General features: G+C 41.0%; 2 protein-coding genes across 2 annotated transcripts in view; both read right to left on the bottom strand.

The window, feature by feature from the left end:
* Fmn2 (formin 2) overlaps positions 1–18189 on the bottom strand; it is a 389007-nt gene that overhangs the window by 106739 nt on the left and 264079 nt on the right. The gene's annotated exons all lie outside the window — the stretch shown is intronic.
* Positions 775–1479, bottom strand: LOC123457777 (transmembrane protein 11, mitochondrial-like). Its single transcript, XM_045142438.1, has 2 exons — positions 1402–1479; positions 775–1260 (listed from the first exon to the last, which is right to left on the bottom strand). The coding sequence occupies exons 1-2, from the start codon at positions 1477–1479 to the stop codon at positions 775–777; spliced, it is 564 nt and encodes a 187-aa protein (XP_044998373.1).

Raw genomic sequence — 18189 nt, 5'->3', positions numbered from 1 at the left:
ATTCATGTAGGACTCGGGGAAAATGTACTCTCACTACAGTTCTTAAGGTAAAATGGTCAGTTCTCTAGTACTCTGTCATACATGTTGGCATAGGTTATATCTCTTTGTATTTTCCCACAGTAAAGCAACCAGGCCAGAGAGGGGGGAAAGCCCTTCACCCCGGAGTCCTCAGAACCCATTTGGTGGAAGGCATGGGCCGGATGACAGGAGACACTGCGGTCTGCTTCCTGTGGACAGCCTCATTGGTGCTGCTTCCATGCAGCCAGAAACCCTCGTTTTCTTTAGCCCTGATTGAATCCAGGCTTTGCATGTGCTAGGCAAGTCCTGCCACTACTGAAGCACATCGACAGTCTCTCTCTCTCTTTTTTTTTTTTTTAATTCTCATAATTTTAATGGTCAATAGCTTCTGGTTGGCTCTGAATGGTATGGTTGAACAATATACTTAAAGACCCCCCCACAAGCACGTTCACACTCCCTCAGTAAAGAGGGTGGCTTCCATCCACACTCCACTGCCCAGTATGACCTCTACAGTCTCGGAACCACTCCTGGGTTAGGGAAAGAGACATCTTAGTGTGATGAGCTGAAAAAAACCCTTGGTACACCCATGATGTTATTTTTTTTTTAAATAACATGTATTAAACCAAACACCTTCCCAGGCACCGCTGCCTCACACAGCAAGCCCAAAGTGTTGCTGTAGCGATCTGAGTCCTCTGTGTCCTGTGGGCCTTGTGGTTCTGTTCCGCGTCCTGCTCCTGCAGCCATACAGTGTAGAGCTCATAAACCTTCTTCACACAGTACACCAGGGCGGCCAGTGCTATTGTGTTGTGCATCTCTTTCTGTGCAGGTCGTCCTTCCGGACCAGCACCACTGGGTGGAGGAGGTGAGCGTGTGCAGAGGCAGGCGGGACAGTTTATAGGCGTCGTACTCCACCTGGTACTTGCAGCAAGGGTCGAACTGCCAGGAGATCCCGTAGAGAGTGCAGCAGGTCAGGCTCAGCACACCAGCGGGCAGGGAGATGTAGTGGGAGTAATCCAAGGGCAGTGCCAACGGGGTGAAGAGGCAGGCAGTGCCTGCCAGCACAGCCGTCTTGTGCAAGCAGTTGCCCACAGTAATCCAGCGGGCTGTCTCATCTCCGATGCAGGTGGGCTCGATCACAATGTACTTGTACTGGGTTTCCAGAGCCTGTTCTAGCTCATACTCAAACTGGTCCTGGGCATTTTCCCCACTGTAGATCTCGTGCACGATGTGGACAGGCTCACCCTGTGCTGCTTTCTTAGGTGGGCAAGTGTGCCTCAAGGACGCCGGCAGGACAAATGGCAATCTGTTTGCTGTGCTTGCTGCCAGTATGCTCAATTTTGGACAAGAATTCAGGTTACAGCTCAGTCTGATGTTGTTCATTACAAATAATGTTGGTTCCCTCTCTCGGGAGCCGCCACCGCCACTGCCCAGGCCCAGACGCCTCCTTCCCCACGCGGCCATCTTGGAGATTCTCCGACAGTCTCTTTTTACTATTTTGATCCTCACTCAGTTTATTTTTATTTTTTTATTTTTTGAGGTAGGGTTTCACTCTAGCTTAGGCTGACCTAGAATTCACTATGTAGTGTTAGGGTGGCTTTAAACTCATGGTAATCCTCCTACCTCTGCCTCCTGAGTGCTGGGATTAAAGGCATGTGCCACCACGTCCGGCTATTGATCTTTGCTGTAGCCAGGTAGGATTTAAACTTGTGGTCCTCCTGCTTTGGGCCCAACATCCTATATATATATATATATTTCCTTCTTTTTGAAAAAAAAAGTCTGTGCATATGCATATATGGTTACAGGTGTGCATGCAGTGAGTGTGAGTGGAAATGTGAGCATATATATATGCATGCAGGAACATGTGGACGCCAGAGGACAATTTTGGGGTATCATTCCCCAGAAATATTGTAGTCCCCATTTTTTTGAGACATGGGTTTGGAGCTTATTAATTAGGCTAGACAGTCAATCTGCCTTACTATATACCTACTGATGTATTCTTAACACTTTATAGTTTTTGGACCATGTATTTATCTGTATATGTCCAACTTTTTCACTTAACTGTAACCCTAGATTAAGAGGATCCTTGACTTTGCACTTTTCTTTTCTTCAGAATATATTAATGACACAGGACAAAAGAAATAGATCAGTATCCCAGTATAAATCTACCGTGATATATACAGTCCCCAAGTGACCTGATCACCCACGAGAATTTGAACCTGAAGAGCTAAGCATTGAGCAGGCTGCTAGGAAGGTTGTAAGAGATGTCAGCTGCTAACGAAACTATCACAACTTTTGTTTGTTTGTGGTTCCTTCTCTCTGAATACAATCCCTGTCCTGTCCTTTGAGTCCACAGCTGCCCTATTAACTTCTGTGTGTTCAGGACCCAAAATATAGAAGAATTGAAGAGACGCTTTTCTCAACTACGTCCATAACTATGAATATTTTTAATCTGAAGCTAATTTTCCAGAGGTTGATGACATATGATGACATACTGTGTAGCAAATCAAATTTCCATAAATCTTCACTGTGACATAAAGTTAGTTCAATTATTTTGTTGGTGGTCATTGCCTTACTTCTTCACTAAATTAAGAAAAAGAAAGCCAGGCATGGTGGCTCATGCCTTTAATCCCAGCACTCAGAAGGCAGAGGTAGGAGGATTGCCATGAGTTCAAGGAAAAAGAAAGAAAAAAGCAAGAGAAGAGAAGGGAAAGGAAGAGGGAAGGAAGGAAGAAAGGAAGGAAGGAAGGAAGGAAGGAAGGAAGGAAGGAAGGAAGGAAGGAAGGAAGGAAGGAAGGAAAGAAGGAAGGAAGGAAGGAAGGAAGGAAGGAAGGAGAGAAGGAAGGAAGGAAGGGGCTGGGGAAGTCACTCAGCGGGTAGCGCGCCTGCTTAGCACACATCAGGTCCTGAGTTCAATGCTCAGCACTGCATAAACTGGATATGGTGGTAAATGTCTATAATCCTAGCACTTGGGAAGTAGAAATAGGAGGCTCAGGAGTTCACAGTCATCCTCAGCCATATAGTAAGTTCATGGCCAGTCTGAGCTCCATGGGACTCTGTCTCAAAAAGAAAAGTAAATAAATAAAAGAAAAAAGAAAAATAAAAAGAAAAGTCTGGTGGTTGAATGCAAAAATACTATTATCAAGATCTAGAATTTGTATCTTTTACGTATAATTTTTATATCTTCCAACATCTTCAACACTGATAACAATATGATTAAAGTGATATCATAAAAGTAATCAGAATGTTTATTTTAGACTGGGTCCCATTCTTCTCTTAACTGTAGTGCACCATCTTGCATAACATATCATTCTGGCTAGTACTTATCTTCAAAACTGGTATGTGACTATGTAAATTTTATGAAAAATACCAAACACTATAGTCGTGCAAACTTGAAGGGTCATTTGGAAACATTATTAAAAACAGAACAAAGATAGAGTTCATGGAAAACTTGTATTACAATCAAATCCAAATATTAAAAAACAAAACAAAACAAAAAAACATTTGTTAGAAGATTGTTGGCCTAACTGAATAATTCCAATCATGTCAACTTTTGTTTAATTTAAAGACCTTCCTAAGCCAAAGAGATTTCATATCATGTTAAAGGACTGATATTGGAAAGCATGCATTAGGTTTCTAAACACAAAGAAGTATCCAGCCAGGGGAAAGAAGTAACAAACATTTCAGATATTCCCATTGGAAAATGAGCTACAGCATACATTCATACCATCTACGGAATGGCATGTTGTGGGGACGGGTAAACACTATCTTAACACTGTCAAATTAACCAAGCACATCATACAGCAATCTCGGAAATGGATCGAGATCATGAGGAATCTGGTTATTTTTTTAAGAAACTGGAATATCCCCACTGTAATTTACATAAGTGTCCAAGTTCAATCAATGCTAATTACAGTTTTAAATAACTGCTTTTCTGTGTGCTTCCAGAAGGTTCCATTGGCCTCTACAAACCTGCCTCAGCAAATAGGAGAGGAGCCACATAACACTTACAGAGGAAAACAAAGGAGGGGGATTAGATGAGAAAACCCTTCCTTTCAAAACCAACTTGCTTCCTACAGAGCCTACTTTGTGTGTGATCAAAGGTTCAATTTTCAGATACACACACACACACACACACACACGCACGCACGCACGCACGCACGCACGCACGCACGCACAGAGAGTCTACCTACTCACAGCAGATATATTTAGGTAGCAAGACACTTGCAAAAGGCTGCCAGGAGAGTGAGTGCACACCCTACAGTGGTCTATAGGAGCAGCTCTCAGAGAATACCAGCAGAGCTGGCTCACCAGGGACTGCAATCCAAGCCATCACCATGTCCAATGCTAGCAACGTGGTGGAGAGAGGCTGCTAGACTCAGACGATTTTACCTGCTAAGGCTGTACCATCAGGGGAAGTATTGCCTTGGGACTTCCTCTGTCTGTGGGTATTCATGGAGCTGGCGATCGGGACATGGACCTGTGATTTGGGAAAACCAGATCTCTCTATGGCAATGCTTGGCAGCAATAAACCAAAACAAAGCTACAAAAGTGGCAAAAAACTCAAGTTGGTCTTCCTTCTCACAATGGCATGTACTGAAAAAAGTGATTAATCACATGCGGAGAAGGCACGGGTTCAGAAATGCTTAGGGATTGAAGTGAGTAGATCTAAGCAAGCGACTAGAATATAAATATGTGATCCAGGCTGGAGAGATGGCTTAGCAGTTAAGCGCTTGCCTGTGAAGCCTAAGGACCCCGGTTCGAGGCTCGGTTCCCCAGGTCCCATGTTAGCCAGATGCACAAGGAGGCGCACGCGTCTGGAGTTCGTTTGCAGAGGCTGGAAGCCCTGGCGCGCCCATTCTCTCTCTCTCCCTCTATCTGTCTTTCTCTCTGTGTCTGTCGCTCTCAAATAAATAAATAAATAAATAATTTAAAAAATTTTAAATATGTGGTCCTTCATGAAGAATCAGACTTCAGAACCGAGTGGGGAGACTTCAAAATCTACCCACCAGTGCTCTAGCCAAGCCATTTGCAAATCACTTCCAAGATTAAAAACTCATAGAAATACTCAGATGGTGATTCTCATGTGAGCGGAGGAGTGAAAGAGGTGGGGTGGGGGATGGCAGCGTAAACTCGAGTTTACAGCTTACAGAACATCAGAACAGACAGGGGCAAAGTGGCTTTCAGGGCAAAGAAAATGAACTTGGGTTTGATCTTATGGGGAAGGATAGCCAGAGAGTATCCAAATGTGGTTATTTCATCAAAGGCCTGAATACATGACTTTTTTGCTCAGAGTGATACCAGAAAGTCTGAATCTGGCAGAGGTGAGGCAAGGCTGGACATATAATAGATACAAACTTGTGTGAGGAAGTAGACAGGATAAAGACTTGAAATTGACATTCGTTCAGAATCAAGAGAATCAGAAGCAAAGGGGCTACTGGATGGGCCTGGCCATGGAAGCTAATGGCAGCTACATGACAGCATGAGGCAAAGAAATTTCAAGTTTAAGCAAAGTTTGTTCTAACAAGTCTGTTCAAGGTTAGTCTGGTCAACTTTGCAAGACCCTGTCTCAAAAAAGAAAGTTAATAAGAGGATAAGGTATATAACTCAGTGATAGAAGGCTTACTTAGCATGCTCAAGGGCTTAGGTTCAATCTCCAATACCAATAAAAAAGAAAAAAATAAAAAGACAAAGCAACAAACAAAAAGTGAGCCAGCTAATGAAGCTAAGAGGAGCTGGTCATAAACAATGAGTCAGATGCAGAGACACTGAAGAAGATAAGGTTTGAAATAAAAGGTCCACAATCTCTGTAAACAGTGACAGCTGTTTCAGTAGTCTAGGGACAAAAGAAAATTGTTAAGTGAGGAAGAAATTGGAAGCAATGAATCAAAGAGCCCAGAAGTTGATAAGGAAACTGTTACTCTCTTGGAGAATTTTTATAATTATCCCAAACAACTGCCCAGCAAAATTATGCCATGGACCAGGCTTCATTGCTCAGGCCTTTAATCTCAGCACTCAAGAGGCAGAGGTAGGAGGACTGTCATGAGTTTGAGGCCAGCCTAGAACTACAGAGGGAGTTCCAGGTCAGCCTGGACTAGAATAAGACCCTACCTCAAAACACCAAAAAACAAAACAAAACAAACAAACAAAAAAAAGACTATGCCATACCTGGTATGGTAATAGGACTTTTAGCCCAGCACTAGGGAAACTAAGGTAGATGGATTGTTGTGAGTCCAAGGCTAGCCTGAGACTGCATAATGAATTTCAGATCAGCCTGGGCTAGAGTGAGACCCTATCTCAAAAACAAAAAAGGAAAAAAAAAGAAAACTATGCCATCACTCATGGGAAGAGTAAAGAACTACAACTCTTTTATAAGTCTAGAAATTATAATGTTCTAGTTCACCATTGGTGGGTGACTATGGGGAATTTCATAAAAGTGTATTATATAAATATTATATAAACAGGACCACTGTATATGAAATATGGATTCAGTAAATCCTGATGCTTGAAATTAATGCATCTTTTTTTAAAATATATTTTTTTAATTTTTTGTTTATTTTTATTTATTTATTTGAAAGTGACAAACAGAGAAAGGGGCAGAGAGAGAGAGGGAGGGAGAGAGAATGGGTGTGCAGGGCCTCCAGCCGCTGCAAATGAACTCCAGATGCATGCGCCCCCTTGTGCATCTAGCTAATGTGGGTCCTGGGGAATTGAGCCTCAAACCGGGGTCCTTAGGCTTCACAGGCAAGCACTTAACTGCTAAGCCATTTTTCCAGTCCAATTAATGCATCTTGATTCATCTCTAAATTTCCTTATTACACAGACATAATGAAAGAAGGCAGAGATATCACACATACAAGTCCCATACTGTCTTAGCTTCTACATGGCTGACTTAATGTGCTACAAATTCATTTACTCTGAGTTCACTAGATTACATCTCAAAATGTTTATAGAATGTTTATAGAAATACACTCTCCATGAGGTATTTCATGGGTGTACTCTTTAACAAGGGAATTTTTCTTTAAAATAATTTTATTTATTTGTAAGAAGGTGGGGGGAGAGGGAGATAATGTGTGTGACAGGGCCTCCTGCCATTGCAAACAAATTGCAGACACTAAGTGCATCTGGCTTTATGTGGGTACTAAGAAATTGAACCCAAATTGTCAGGCTTTGCAAGCAAGTGCTTTTAAACATTAAGCCATCTCTCCAGTTCCACAAACGAGATTTTCAAAGTGAACAATGTATTGAATGATCTCACATGTAGAATGTAAACACAGTTGACCAAACAGGACTTGAGAATAGAGTGATGGTTACCAGAATGGGGAGAATCAGGACAAAGAAGGGACACAGAACAAGGATGATCAATGAGAATTGAGTTACAGTTAGAAGGAAGAAGTTTAGTGTGTTATTACTCAGTTGAAAAACTGTAGATAGTATTGTACTATACATTTCAAAAGGCTGGAACAAAGGCTTTTGAATAGTTTCCTCATAAATGATAAATATTTGAGGAGATAGATATGCTTAACCTGACTTAAACGTTACAAGTATAAACATGTCCCAAACGACCATATAATACCCCACTGACATCTTTAATTTTTATGTTTTAATGTATGTATTAAAATTTGAGGACTGGAGAGATGAATTAGTGTTTAAGGTACCTGCCTACAAAGCCAAAGTATCCAGGTTTGATACCCCAGGACCCACATAAGCCAGTTGCACAAGGTGGCACATGTTTCTGGAGTCATTTGCAGTGACTGGAGGCCCTAGTGTGCCCATATTCATTCTCCCTCCCACCCCTCCAATCTATCTCTATCTGCCTCTTTCTCTCTCAGATGAATAAATAAAGCTAAAATTAAATTAAAAAATACAACTAAAGGGGCTGCAAAGATTGCTCAGTGGTTAAAGGATCTTGCTTGCAAAGCCTGGTGACCTGAGTTCCCAGTACCTATATAAAAATTCACAAAGTTGGGCATGCATCTGGAGATTGTTTGTAGTGGTCAAAGACCCTGGGGTACCCATATACTTTCAAATATATAAATCCAAAAATGAATACTTGGTGTCTTTATTAAATATTCAAGTTCAAAATTGAAATGAATGAGTAATATTATTTATATTTTGCTATTACATTGCAAAACAAATCCCTGTAAGAGCATTCCTTTTGCCTCACTCCATAAATAAGCGAGTAAGTTTTCTTTTTTAAAAATTTTTCTTGTTTATTTTTATTTATTTATTTGAGAGCAGCAGAGAGAAAGAGGCAGAGAGACAGAGTAAGAGGATGAATGGGCGCGCCAGGGCTTCCAGCCACTGCAAAGGAACTCCAGATGTGTGCGCCCCCTTGTGCATCTGGCTAACGTGGGTCCTGGGGAATTGATCCTTGAACCGGAATCCTTAGGATTCACAGGCAAGCGCTTAACCACTAAGCCATCTCTCCAGCCTGCGAGTAGGTTTTCAAATGGTGCTGCACTCCCATGAACGAGGGCAGTCTGCATGTTTCAGCTTTTGTGTGCCTCAAGCTCTTCACCTGGAACAACCACATGGACCAGAGAACCTGTTCCTAGCATGACTGCAAGGGATGTGTAAATTAATATATGTGAAACGCTCAGAGCCATACTCAGAAAAGCTATTTAAGTTTGAACCATTGTATTGCTATCCATATTATCAGCAGCAGCCACAGACAGACAGAAAAGCAGTCCACCTAAGGGGGCCAAGAGCCTATTCCCTGGAGACTGTGTTTGTTTGGCCCTTTCACTTGCTAGTTGTATACTATTGGCTAAACACACTCTCTCCAGGCCCCAGGGTCTCCATCTGTAAGATGGGAACACTAATGTTGCCTCACCCATAGAGTTGTGAAGATCGAATGATCTGATATAGGCTGCGTACATGGAAGAGCAACTCACGCACATGAGGAACACAAGGTTTTGAATGCAGCTGCTGCTATTACATGATTTGACACCACTGTAAGGCACTGCTGAGAGTTACGACCACACAGTTAGGAAAGTGAGTGGATAGTTCTAAATTGCAAGACTTGCTGAGGACAATGCTTCAGACTGTGAGCAAATGACATTTCTGTAGAACAAAATGGCGTGTGTGTGTGTGTGTGTGTGTGTGTGTGTGTGTGTGTGTGACACTACTGGGCTGGATGATTTATATGCAAGCATGCTTCACAGATGATGCATAGCTTTCAACCTAGCCTTACATGTGAGGCTCTGAACGTTTTATAACGAAAAAGTCACAAATATTTAAATCTTTTCTGTTTGCTTAGGTTTTTGAGCCCTCGTGGCCCTGGAATTTGTTCAGTAGCCCAAGTTGTCTTTCAAAATTGTGATCCTTGTGTCTTTGCCTCCCAAGTTCTGGGATATATAGGTATAAGCTACGATTCCCCGCCCCCCACAGTATCTCTTCAGCTAAGATGCCTCGGGGAAGTATGATGCTGATGTCTTCCAACTTGAAGTGTACAGATGTTGGAACTAGAATAACAGTGACAGCAGATGTTTGTCTTCATCAGAGTTCAGTAAATTCTCACACCGACACGGTCAGTGACATCCCCTAACTGAAATAGACACCACTGTGACTTTGGTGTGCCTTAGGAATGCTGTTGTGCATATGGGTCCCACTGTAGTGTAAGATTAATGAAGTAAACACTTAATGATGAAGCACATTTGTCCCAAGAGATAAAACTTACTGATGGGTCTGTTTTTAAGATAGAGGGCAATATCTTGTCTGTGGCTTAATATATCAAAATTCAAGACAGACCATCTCTAGAGAGAAATATTTTCTAGTATGGACCATGAAAAGAGAGTTAATAAAAGATGCACTTAAAGCAAAGTGTTGAGGCTTAAGAATCTAGTCAACAAATTTGAATTTTTAAATTCAAAAGATAAAATGAAGATGGAGTTATGGAAAGAACAGAAAAGAAGGAAGGGAAATATACTTGCAGGTCAAAGAGAGCAGTAAGGATTTGAAGTTCAGTGAATTTTTGAAATGCTTGCAAAGGTATCAACAAATCTCTTATTCAAAGGAATGGCAAGTGATAAGCAATGGAATGAAGTCAAAGACTCACCAGGGGATTTATAGGTTTTCATTTGGGAAGCTTCAAAGTCCACCACACATATCTTAAAAATCAATCGTAACTTCGACAAAATGAGAAACTATTTTAGGAATTCACAGTCATGCATTAACATACTTGTAATAATTGCTAACATATCCTAGTCTGGTAAGAAAAAAATATATAGGAACTGATCAAACACCTGTAGGATTTTATCAATTTATAACTAGTATTTCTAGACAATCTATAGTATTCTATCAAGTCAGATGAAGAAATGGAAGAAACCCATATAAAATCAAACAAGGATGCAGCCTCCCACAGCAGGCAGGAAAATAGATCTTAGAAGTGGTAGAATTTAAACGGCTTCTCTACTACCCACTGCTTGGAGAGTTGGGTGCCTTCCCAGGTCTTGTTATCCCTAGTTTTCTCATGTATACCATGGTGATAGCAACTGTGGTGCCGCCAGGCTTAACACATGGCACAGCATGTGTGAAGTGCTCCACGCTCCTGGCAGGGTCTGAATGCAGGCTGTTACTCTTGCTTCACTTGCCTTGCTTAGAAAGGGCACTAACTTCTGTGAAGCTCCAGCTTCCGGCAGTGTAGCATCTGAGCCATGAACTCTACAGACATAATGGCGGGTTGCGGGCTTGGTAACACTGAAACCACACACATTCTCACAAGCAAGCGGATACAGCATGAGAAAGGACAGAGGTGCATGAGGGTGACCGAGCAGGATGTGAAGATGTATTGATGGGGTTGAGATTTCAGACTGGAGAAGTACCCTCCTACTGCACTAGATACCGGTCTGAACCTTCTATGAATCTTGAGCTGACCTTTTTTTTTTTTTTTTTTTTTTTTTTTTCTCTGCACTTTAGAAATACATACTTTCACAGCAATGCTGCCTGGAAAGCTACCAAGGTAGGAAGACAATGTGAAGGAATGTCTGTGAGAAGAGAAGTGTACAGTGTGGCTTAACTACTTCCAAAAAGTAATAGATCTCTTCCCCTTATTTGACCTTTGATAGTCATAAGAGGGACAGGTGGGATCATATCAGAATAATGAAAAGAAGCAACTAAAAATGAAAAAAAAAGTAGTTACCAAAAATGTCAGCTATGAAGATTATTATCTTTCAGCTCCCAAGCTACCTTAGAAAGACCTGGGGCAGTGATGCTAGGCTCAGTCAACTACCTGTGTTCTTTTCCAGTGGCTCTGTGATAACTTTCCAAGGGAAAGAGCAAGAAGGTTTGAATGGAGGAAGAACATCAGAGGTCCATGTGATTTGCCCTATATACTTCTCACCTCCAAATCAATCAGTGATTCTGGTTTCTGGTGTGTTCCACACACCCAAATCAGTCTCCCTGTACCCCTCAAAAAAAGGGGGGGATGAGTATTGTGGAACATGACTCTAATCCCAGCACTCAGGAGGGAGAGGAGTTAAGAGGCTCGCTGTGAGTTCAAGACCAGCATGGGACTAGGGAGTGAGCTCCAGGTCATGGTGAGGTAGAGCGAGACCCTACCTTGAAAAAACAAACCAATCCCTTCTCATAACCACCAAATGTGGCTCTTGAGGACCCCACTTCTGAACTCTTCAATCTCAACTGGGAGCAAACTTTTCTCTTTGGCCTCCAGGATGAGCTCCCTGCAGTCTGCTCCCTCTAAGCTTTTCTGGAACCTCATGCAGCAGAAGTGTTCTCCCTGAGGCATAGGTTCAGCCTCACAGAATGCTCTCTGTAAAAGCATAGGCTCTTCACCAACCTCAGCTGTTCTTGGTTCATTGAAGTCTAGAGATGGAAGCTATTGGCTGCATTACTTTAGCTTTCCTGACCCTTCACTATGTGTTAAGTGCTCCATATTAAATTACTTCTATTAGAGTAATATGGCTTTGGTTTGCTCAGCTTGCTCCGAAACAGTGAAAGCAATGATCAAAAATAATGAATTATGCTTCTCCAAGTACTCCACTGTTTCCTGGCACTAGCAGTTAATTTTATCCTTACTATTTGCTTATAAATAATGTGTCTGACTTGCTCGCAAGTAAACACACCACTCTTGCAGATTAAGTATTTACCTCCAGGAAAGGCTTTATGTTCTTTTCCTTCTTCTGAAACCAGTTTATTCTTTTAATTAAAGTTCTTGTGTTCTTTAGTAATGTTTACTTTTGAATTTGGCAAGTTATGTAATTTCTTCATAAAGAATGAAAAGGCTGAACAATTATACATTTTAAATTAGCAGGGCCCAGATTACTGTTTCAACTCTAAATCAAACATATTCCTGGATAGTCATCAATTTTTCTTTCTTCTTAAATTAGATTATTAACCATGTCTTACATATAAAAGAACACGTATAACATGCACATAAAGTATAGAGAATAATTAAATGAATAGCCATATACTCAATTTCTAGCTTAAGAAAAAGAACATAAACAATTTTTTGGAAGGATCCAATCTTTTCCTCAATGCCCCTTTCCCTCAGGCCTGAAGAATTCTGTTTATTTACCTAAACAAATAATTATTTAATTGGTTATAAATTAAATTAAAATTACAGGGCTTGGGGCTTCAGAAATGGCTCAGCAGCTAAAGGCACTTGCCTGGAAAGACTAATTGCCCACGATCAGTTCTATAGTAGCCATGTAAAACAAAGCGGTGCATACACCTGTAGTTTATGAGACTATACTTATTCTGTCTCTCAGATAAACAAATGAAATATAAAAATAAAGAAATAAAATAAATGCTGTGATTTTGTTTTTTTTTCCCAAAGTATTTGTGGAATAGAAACATAATCAAGCACAGTACAGTTTCCCTCTTCAATAGGTATTCTTTGAAAGAAAACATGACCTTGTTGAAAAGCATCAGAGGGGACTTGTTCCTTCTGCTGCTGCCACTGTCATATGAAAATAATCTGACATTTCACCTGGTCACTCATGCCCTGGGGTGTCTATCTGAAAGCCAGACGCTGGTTCAGAGACAACTTTTGACTTCATGAGATTCTGCCAGACAGTTCAGTTCCCCAGGAGATTGCATCAATTGACATTTCCATGACCAGGGTAAAGGAGCTCTTACGGATGCGCATCTCTGATAATGTTGCACATTCTCTGACTTTTAACATTCTTGTGGAGATTCTTGTCAACAGCTAGAATCCCTTGGTGAATGTGCATCTCGTATGATAGCAGAAGTGAGCTACATAATGTGTTCATGCTGGGTCCTTGTACAAAACACAATCTAATGGCTTTCAATTAACTGCAGTTAGCTACATAACAAAAGGAAAAACATTTTTTAATATTTTATTTTTATTTATTTATTACAGAGAGGGGGGAGGAAGGTAGAGAGAAAACAGGCACGCCAGGGCCTCCAGCCACTGTAGATGAATTCCAGATGCATGTGCCACTTTGTGCATCTGGTTTATGTGGGTCCTGGGGAATCAAACCTGGGTCATTTGGCTTTGCAGGCAAGGGCTTCAATCGCTAAGCCATCTCTCTATCCCCAGGAAAAACATTTTTGGAAATCACATGTGGCAACACACTCAGCAGTAATTCATAAAATGAAGTCTATACACACAAACTGTCAGGTAAATAACCACCTAGACTGAGTGACAGTTTAATGAGGGAGATGAACTAGAACATTGATCACGCAGTAAAACAAAAAGGGAATTATGACATTGGCTTCATTGCTATGAGTAAATGTCACCAAATCTTAGAATGACTGATCATCTGCTTTTTGTCTCATCAGGGGTCCTTTTTTCACTACCAAAACTTTCCCCTAGAAGTACCAGGGTTTCAAGAGAGTAATAGGACAAAACGTCAAAGATTGCCAATGCTTGCTTAATTGAACTGAGAACATATGTGCATTGAGAAAGGGGGTGAGGAGAAAGACCTATTTGAAGCTTATCAGCTTCTGAAAAAAATAGATCACAAATGAATACATTTGCTTCAAAGCTTATAGAAAGAAACACAAATATGATGAATGGTAATACATTATAATATCCCTCATAGTAATGACTGGAAGGAAGTGGAGAAGGACACAATGTTATTAAGAAGAAAATTCTAAATAGCTACTTCCTATCACTCCAACTGCTCCAAAAGTTACAGTGATCTCTGGGTCCTTTTTCTCTTGTTGGCTAAAATCACATTCATATTTTGAGTTCGTTCCTTTCAACACATACATCACATAACTCCAAATCTGTGAAGAGAATCTTCCGTGGCCAGAAACTGCCTTTGGAGTAAAACACAAGCTCTTTACAAAATCATAAATTCTCTACAAAATAAGGGATGTAATAAATGCCAATTATGACTTCAACTGCCTTTAAGGAGAACATATTTGGATAGATACTACTGAGTTAAATAGAATCAGACTCCTTACTTTATAGGTATGCTCAATATATACTTGATAATTCCAGCACACACACACACACACACACACACACACACACACACACACACACAGTGAAAATATAGGCCTATGGAAAAAAATTAACATAGCAAAATAATGAAAATTTGATGTTGTCAAATTTTACATGAGCCATATATACACGACAGAACCAGTGATGGAGTCACAGAAGTGCCATAGAAAAGAACTAAATAAGTCATGTGTGATTCTATTAGCATCTTGCCCACTCTTTTGTGTACTATGCATGAAGGGCATTTTCACTTCAAAGACTCTGGTTCTCACCTGTATTCTGAGAGAACAGGAATTTTTCAGGACTATGTTTTTATACGAAAGCCGCTTCTGGTTTTCAGTAGGACACTTCTAGACTTAAAAGAAAAAGGGTGGTGGAACTCACTTTTCATGAACAAGAACATGGGCATGGGGTGGAGGGTAACTGCTCAGAGCCGTATGCCGAAAGCAAGCCTAAGGAAGGCTGAGCCAGTTTGGAGCTGGGATGTTGGCCAAGTCGCACATTACTTTTGGGCTTTTATATTTCTAATGTCTATCTTTTACTTTATTTTCAACATAATTTCCTTGTATTATACAAATTCTTTTAATCGTGTCTAAAATCAAAGACATCCATACTCCTTCCTGTAAGGGCTTAGCACCCTTCTAGGATCCAAGCTAGAAGTCCAGACTCTCTTTACCTTGTAAAGCAGTGTGATTCCAGAATGGAGACCCAGTGTTTTCCTAAAACTCCCATGGATCTCTTCCTCACCTTTAATTCACCAATGAAATTTTAGCCCTTCAGTATCTCTGACTGGCTAGATGTCTTGCTTCTTCTCTACCACCATTCACAAGCTTTCCAGGGTGACCTCTCCAAAATGCATGCTGCACATGTCACATTCCTGCTTAAAGACTATCCCATTGCTAGCCAAAGTGGTCAGATTCAAACCCCAGACACCTATCATAAGAACAACTGTAGATCCTCCCAATCTCTTCTCCAAGCACGATGTACTCCAGTTGTGGCAGACTTTATCCAGTGACTGAGTAAAGGCAATATCAGGCATGTGCCTAGAGTTGTCATTCAACACTGAATCCTCCCTGAAACGTTTTATGTAACCAAACCCCAGAGGAAATGTTCTTAGTGTTATTGTTAAGAATTCTCTAAATCCAGCCTGCTGTGGTAGTGCATGCCATTAATCCTAGCACTTGGGAGGCTGAGGGAGGAGGGTCACTGTGAGTTTGAGGCCAGCCTGAGACCTGAGACTACATACTGAATTCTAGGTTGGCCTGAACTAGAGAGAAACCCTACTCAAAAAAAAAAAAAAAAAAAAAAAAATCCCAATTCCTAACACAGGCCCCACCCATCACAAATGTCATTTGGTGGGGTATTCAGTGCCCTTCATTTGCCACTACCTCACCACTATTGAAGAGAACAATGACAATGCCTGTGCCACAGGGACTAAAACAGGTAACAGGAAAATTTCACTGTCCTTTCAGAGGCCAAACTTAAATATAATTTTTTCAACTATCTCTTCTATTTCCCCAATATCTTGATCTGAACGTTTTTAAAATTTATTTATTAGAGAGAGAGAGAAAATAATAGGCGTGCCAGGGCCACCAGCCACTGCAAACGAACTTCAGATGCATGTGCCACCATGTTCATCTGGCTCACATGGGACCTGGAGAATCGAACCTGGGTCCTTAGGCTTTGCAGGCAAGTGCCTTAACCACTAAGCAACCTCCCCAGCCCCCTGATGTAAACATTTTAAATACTGTTCTGTATATTGATTGATAAGTCATACCATCACAGTTGATAAGTTATGAAGGTAGGCCCTGTGTTTGGACATTCTCTTTTTTTTAAAAAAAATAAAGTTTGGGGTGGTTAATTCATTTTAATATGCTTATTTATTTAAAAGAAAGACAGATACTGAGACAGAATGCCATGGGGTGTCCTGCTGCTGCAAACTCTAGACTCATATGCCACACTGTGCATCTGGCTTTATGTGGGTACTATAGAATGGAATCCAGGCTGTTAGGCTTTTCAAAGTAGTCCCTTTAACCACTAAGCCATCTCTCCAGCCCTAATATTTTCTTTTCTACTATTTTAAAAATTAGTTGTTGACTTAACAATTACTAGTTATAAAATTCTGTGTATATGTATATGTGTGTGTGTATTTGTGTGTATAATTTCTTATCAAAGAAACAATTTGGTAATATTCCAAACCTGATAAATATCCCATGCCCTGATTTAGTAGTTATGTTTACAAATCTAGGAATCTGTAATAAGGCAAACACCAGAGATGCAATTTTAAAATACTAGGATATGATGTTCAAGAGGACATAATTTTTAAATTTTACTTTGAGAGAGAAAGATGGAGAGAGAGAGAGAGAAGAGAGAGAGACAATGGGTGCTCCAGGATTTATAGCCTTCTGCAAACGAAGTCCAGATATGTGCGCCCCCTTGAATGCATGTGCAACATTGTACACGTGTGTCACTGTGTGTGTGGCTATGTGGGACATGGAAATTTGAATATAAGTTCTTAGGCTTTGCAGGCAAGTACCTTAACCACTAAGCCATTTCTCCAGCTTTCAAGAGGACATATTTAAGAGTAGTGAAAACTGGAAAGAGTAATTCATCATGAGAATCAAAGTGAGCCCTAAGCAAAGCATAATCATGAAGTGTGTTCCTTGTTCTTTGCAACAGTCCTAACCACCTATGGGAATGCATTACATGCACAGGGAAAAGATCACCTGGTATCACGGTTCACGCCTTTAATCCCAGAACTTTTGAGGCTGAGGTAGGAGGATCCCTGTGAGTTCTTGGCCAGCCTGGGCTAAAGTGGGACCCTGACGTGAAACCCCTCCTCTCAGAAAAGGATTTAAACAAGGTAGTATTTATGCAAAAGAGTGAGCGGAGTTGTGTCTGCATGTCTTCTACAAAGAGAGGCTATGTGCATGCACAGGCTTTAACTTTCTGATGCCTTTTTATGTTTTTTTAATTTTTTTTAAAATTCCACTTATTTATTTGAGAGAGAAAGAAGGGGGAGAGAGAAAAACAGAGAGAGAATGGACACACCAGGGCCTCTAGTCACTGCAAACTAACTCCAGATACATGTGCCACCTTGTACATCTGGCTTTATGTGGGTACTGGGAAATCGAACCCAGGTCCTTAGGTTTTTCAGGCAAGCATTTTAATTGCTGAGCCATTCTTCTAGCCCATCTACCTTATTATTTTTTTTAATATTTTACTTTTATTTATTTGAAAGAGAAATAGGGGGAAAGAGAGAGACAGAGAGAAAGAGAGAATGGAAACACCAGGGCCTCCAGCCACTGCAAACGAATTCCAGATGCGTGTGCCCCCTTGTGCATCTGGCTTACGTGGGTCCTGGGGAATCAAACCTGGGTCATTTGGCTTTGCAGACACATGCCTTAACTGCTAAGCCATTCCTCCAGCCCCATCTGATGCCTTTTCTTTTTAATATTTTTTTGTTCATTTTTTACTTATTTATTTGAGAGTGACAGACACAGAGAGAAAGACAGATAGAGGGAGAGGGAGAGAATGGGCGCGCCAGGGCTTCCAGCCACTGCAAATGAACTCCAGACACGTGCGTCCCCTTGTGCATCTGGCTAACGTGGGACCTGGGGAACGAAGCCTCGAACCGGGGTCCTTAGGCTTCACAGGCAAGCGCTTAAGCGCTAAGCCATCTGATGCCTTTTTAAAATAAACTACCACAAAGGAAATTAATGAGTAATCAGACAACTTAT

This window comes from Jaculus jaculus, chromosome 1, assembly GCF_020740685.1.
Source record: "Jaculus jaculus isolate mJacJac1 chromosome 1, mJacJac1.mat.Y.cur, whole genome shotgun sequence".
Taxonomy (NCBI): Eukaryota; Metazoa; Chordata; class Mammalia; order Rodentia; family Dipodidae; genus Jaculus; species Jaculus jaculus.
This window is presented reverse-complemented; position numbering and strand designations above follow the sequence as displayed.

Coding starts and splice junctions, on each gene's coding strand:
- LOC123457777 (XM_045142438.1), bottom strand. CDS start 1,479: ATGGCCGCGTGGGGAAGGAGGCGTCTGGGCCTGGGCAGTGGCGGTGGC. Junction 1,261..1,401: donor AGAGGGAACCAACATTATTT/GTAATGAACAAC, acceptor AAAGCAGCACAG/GGTGAGCCTGTCCACATCGT.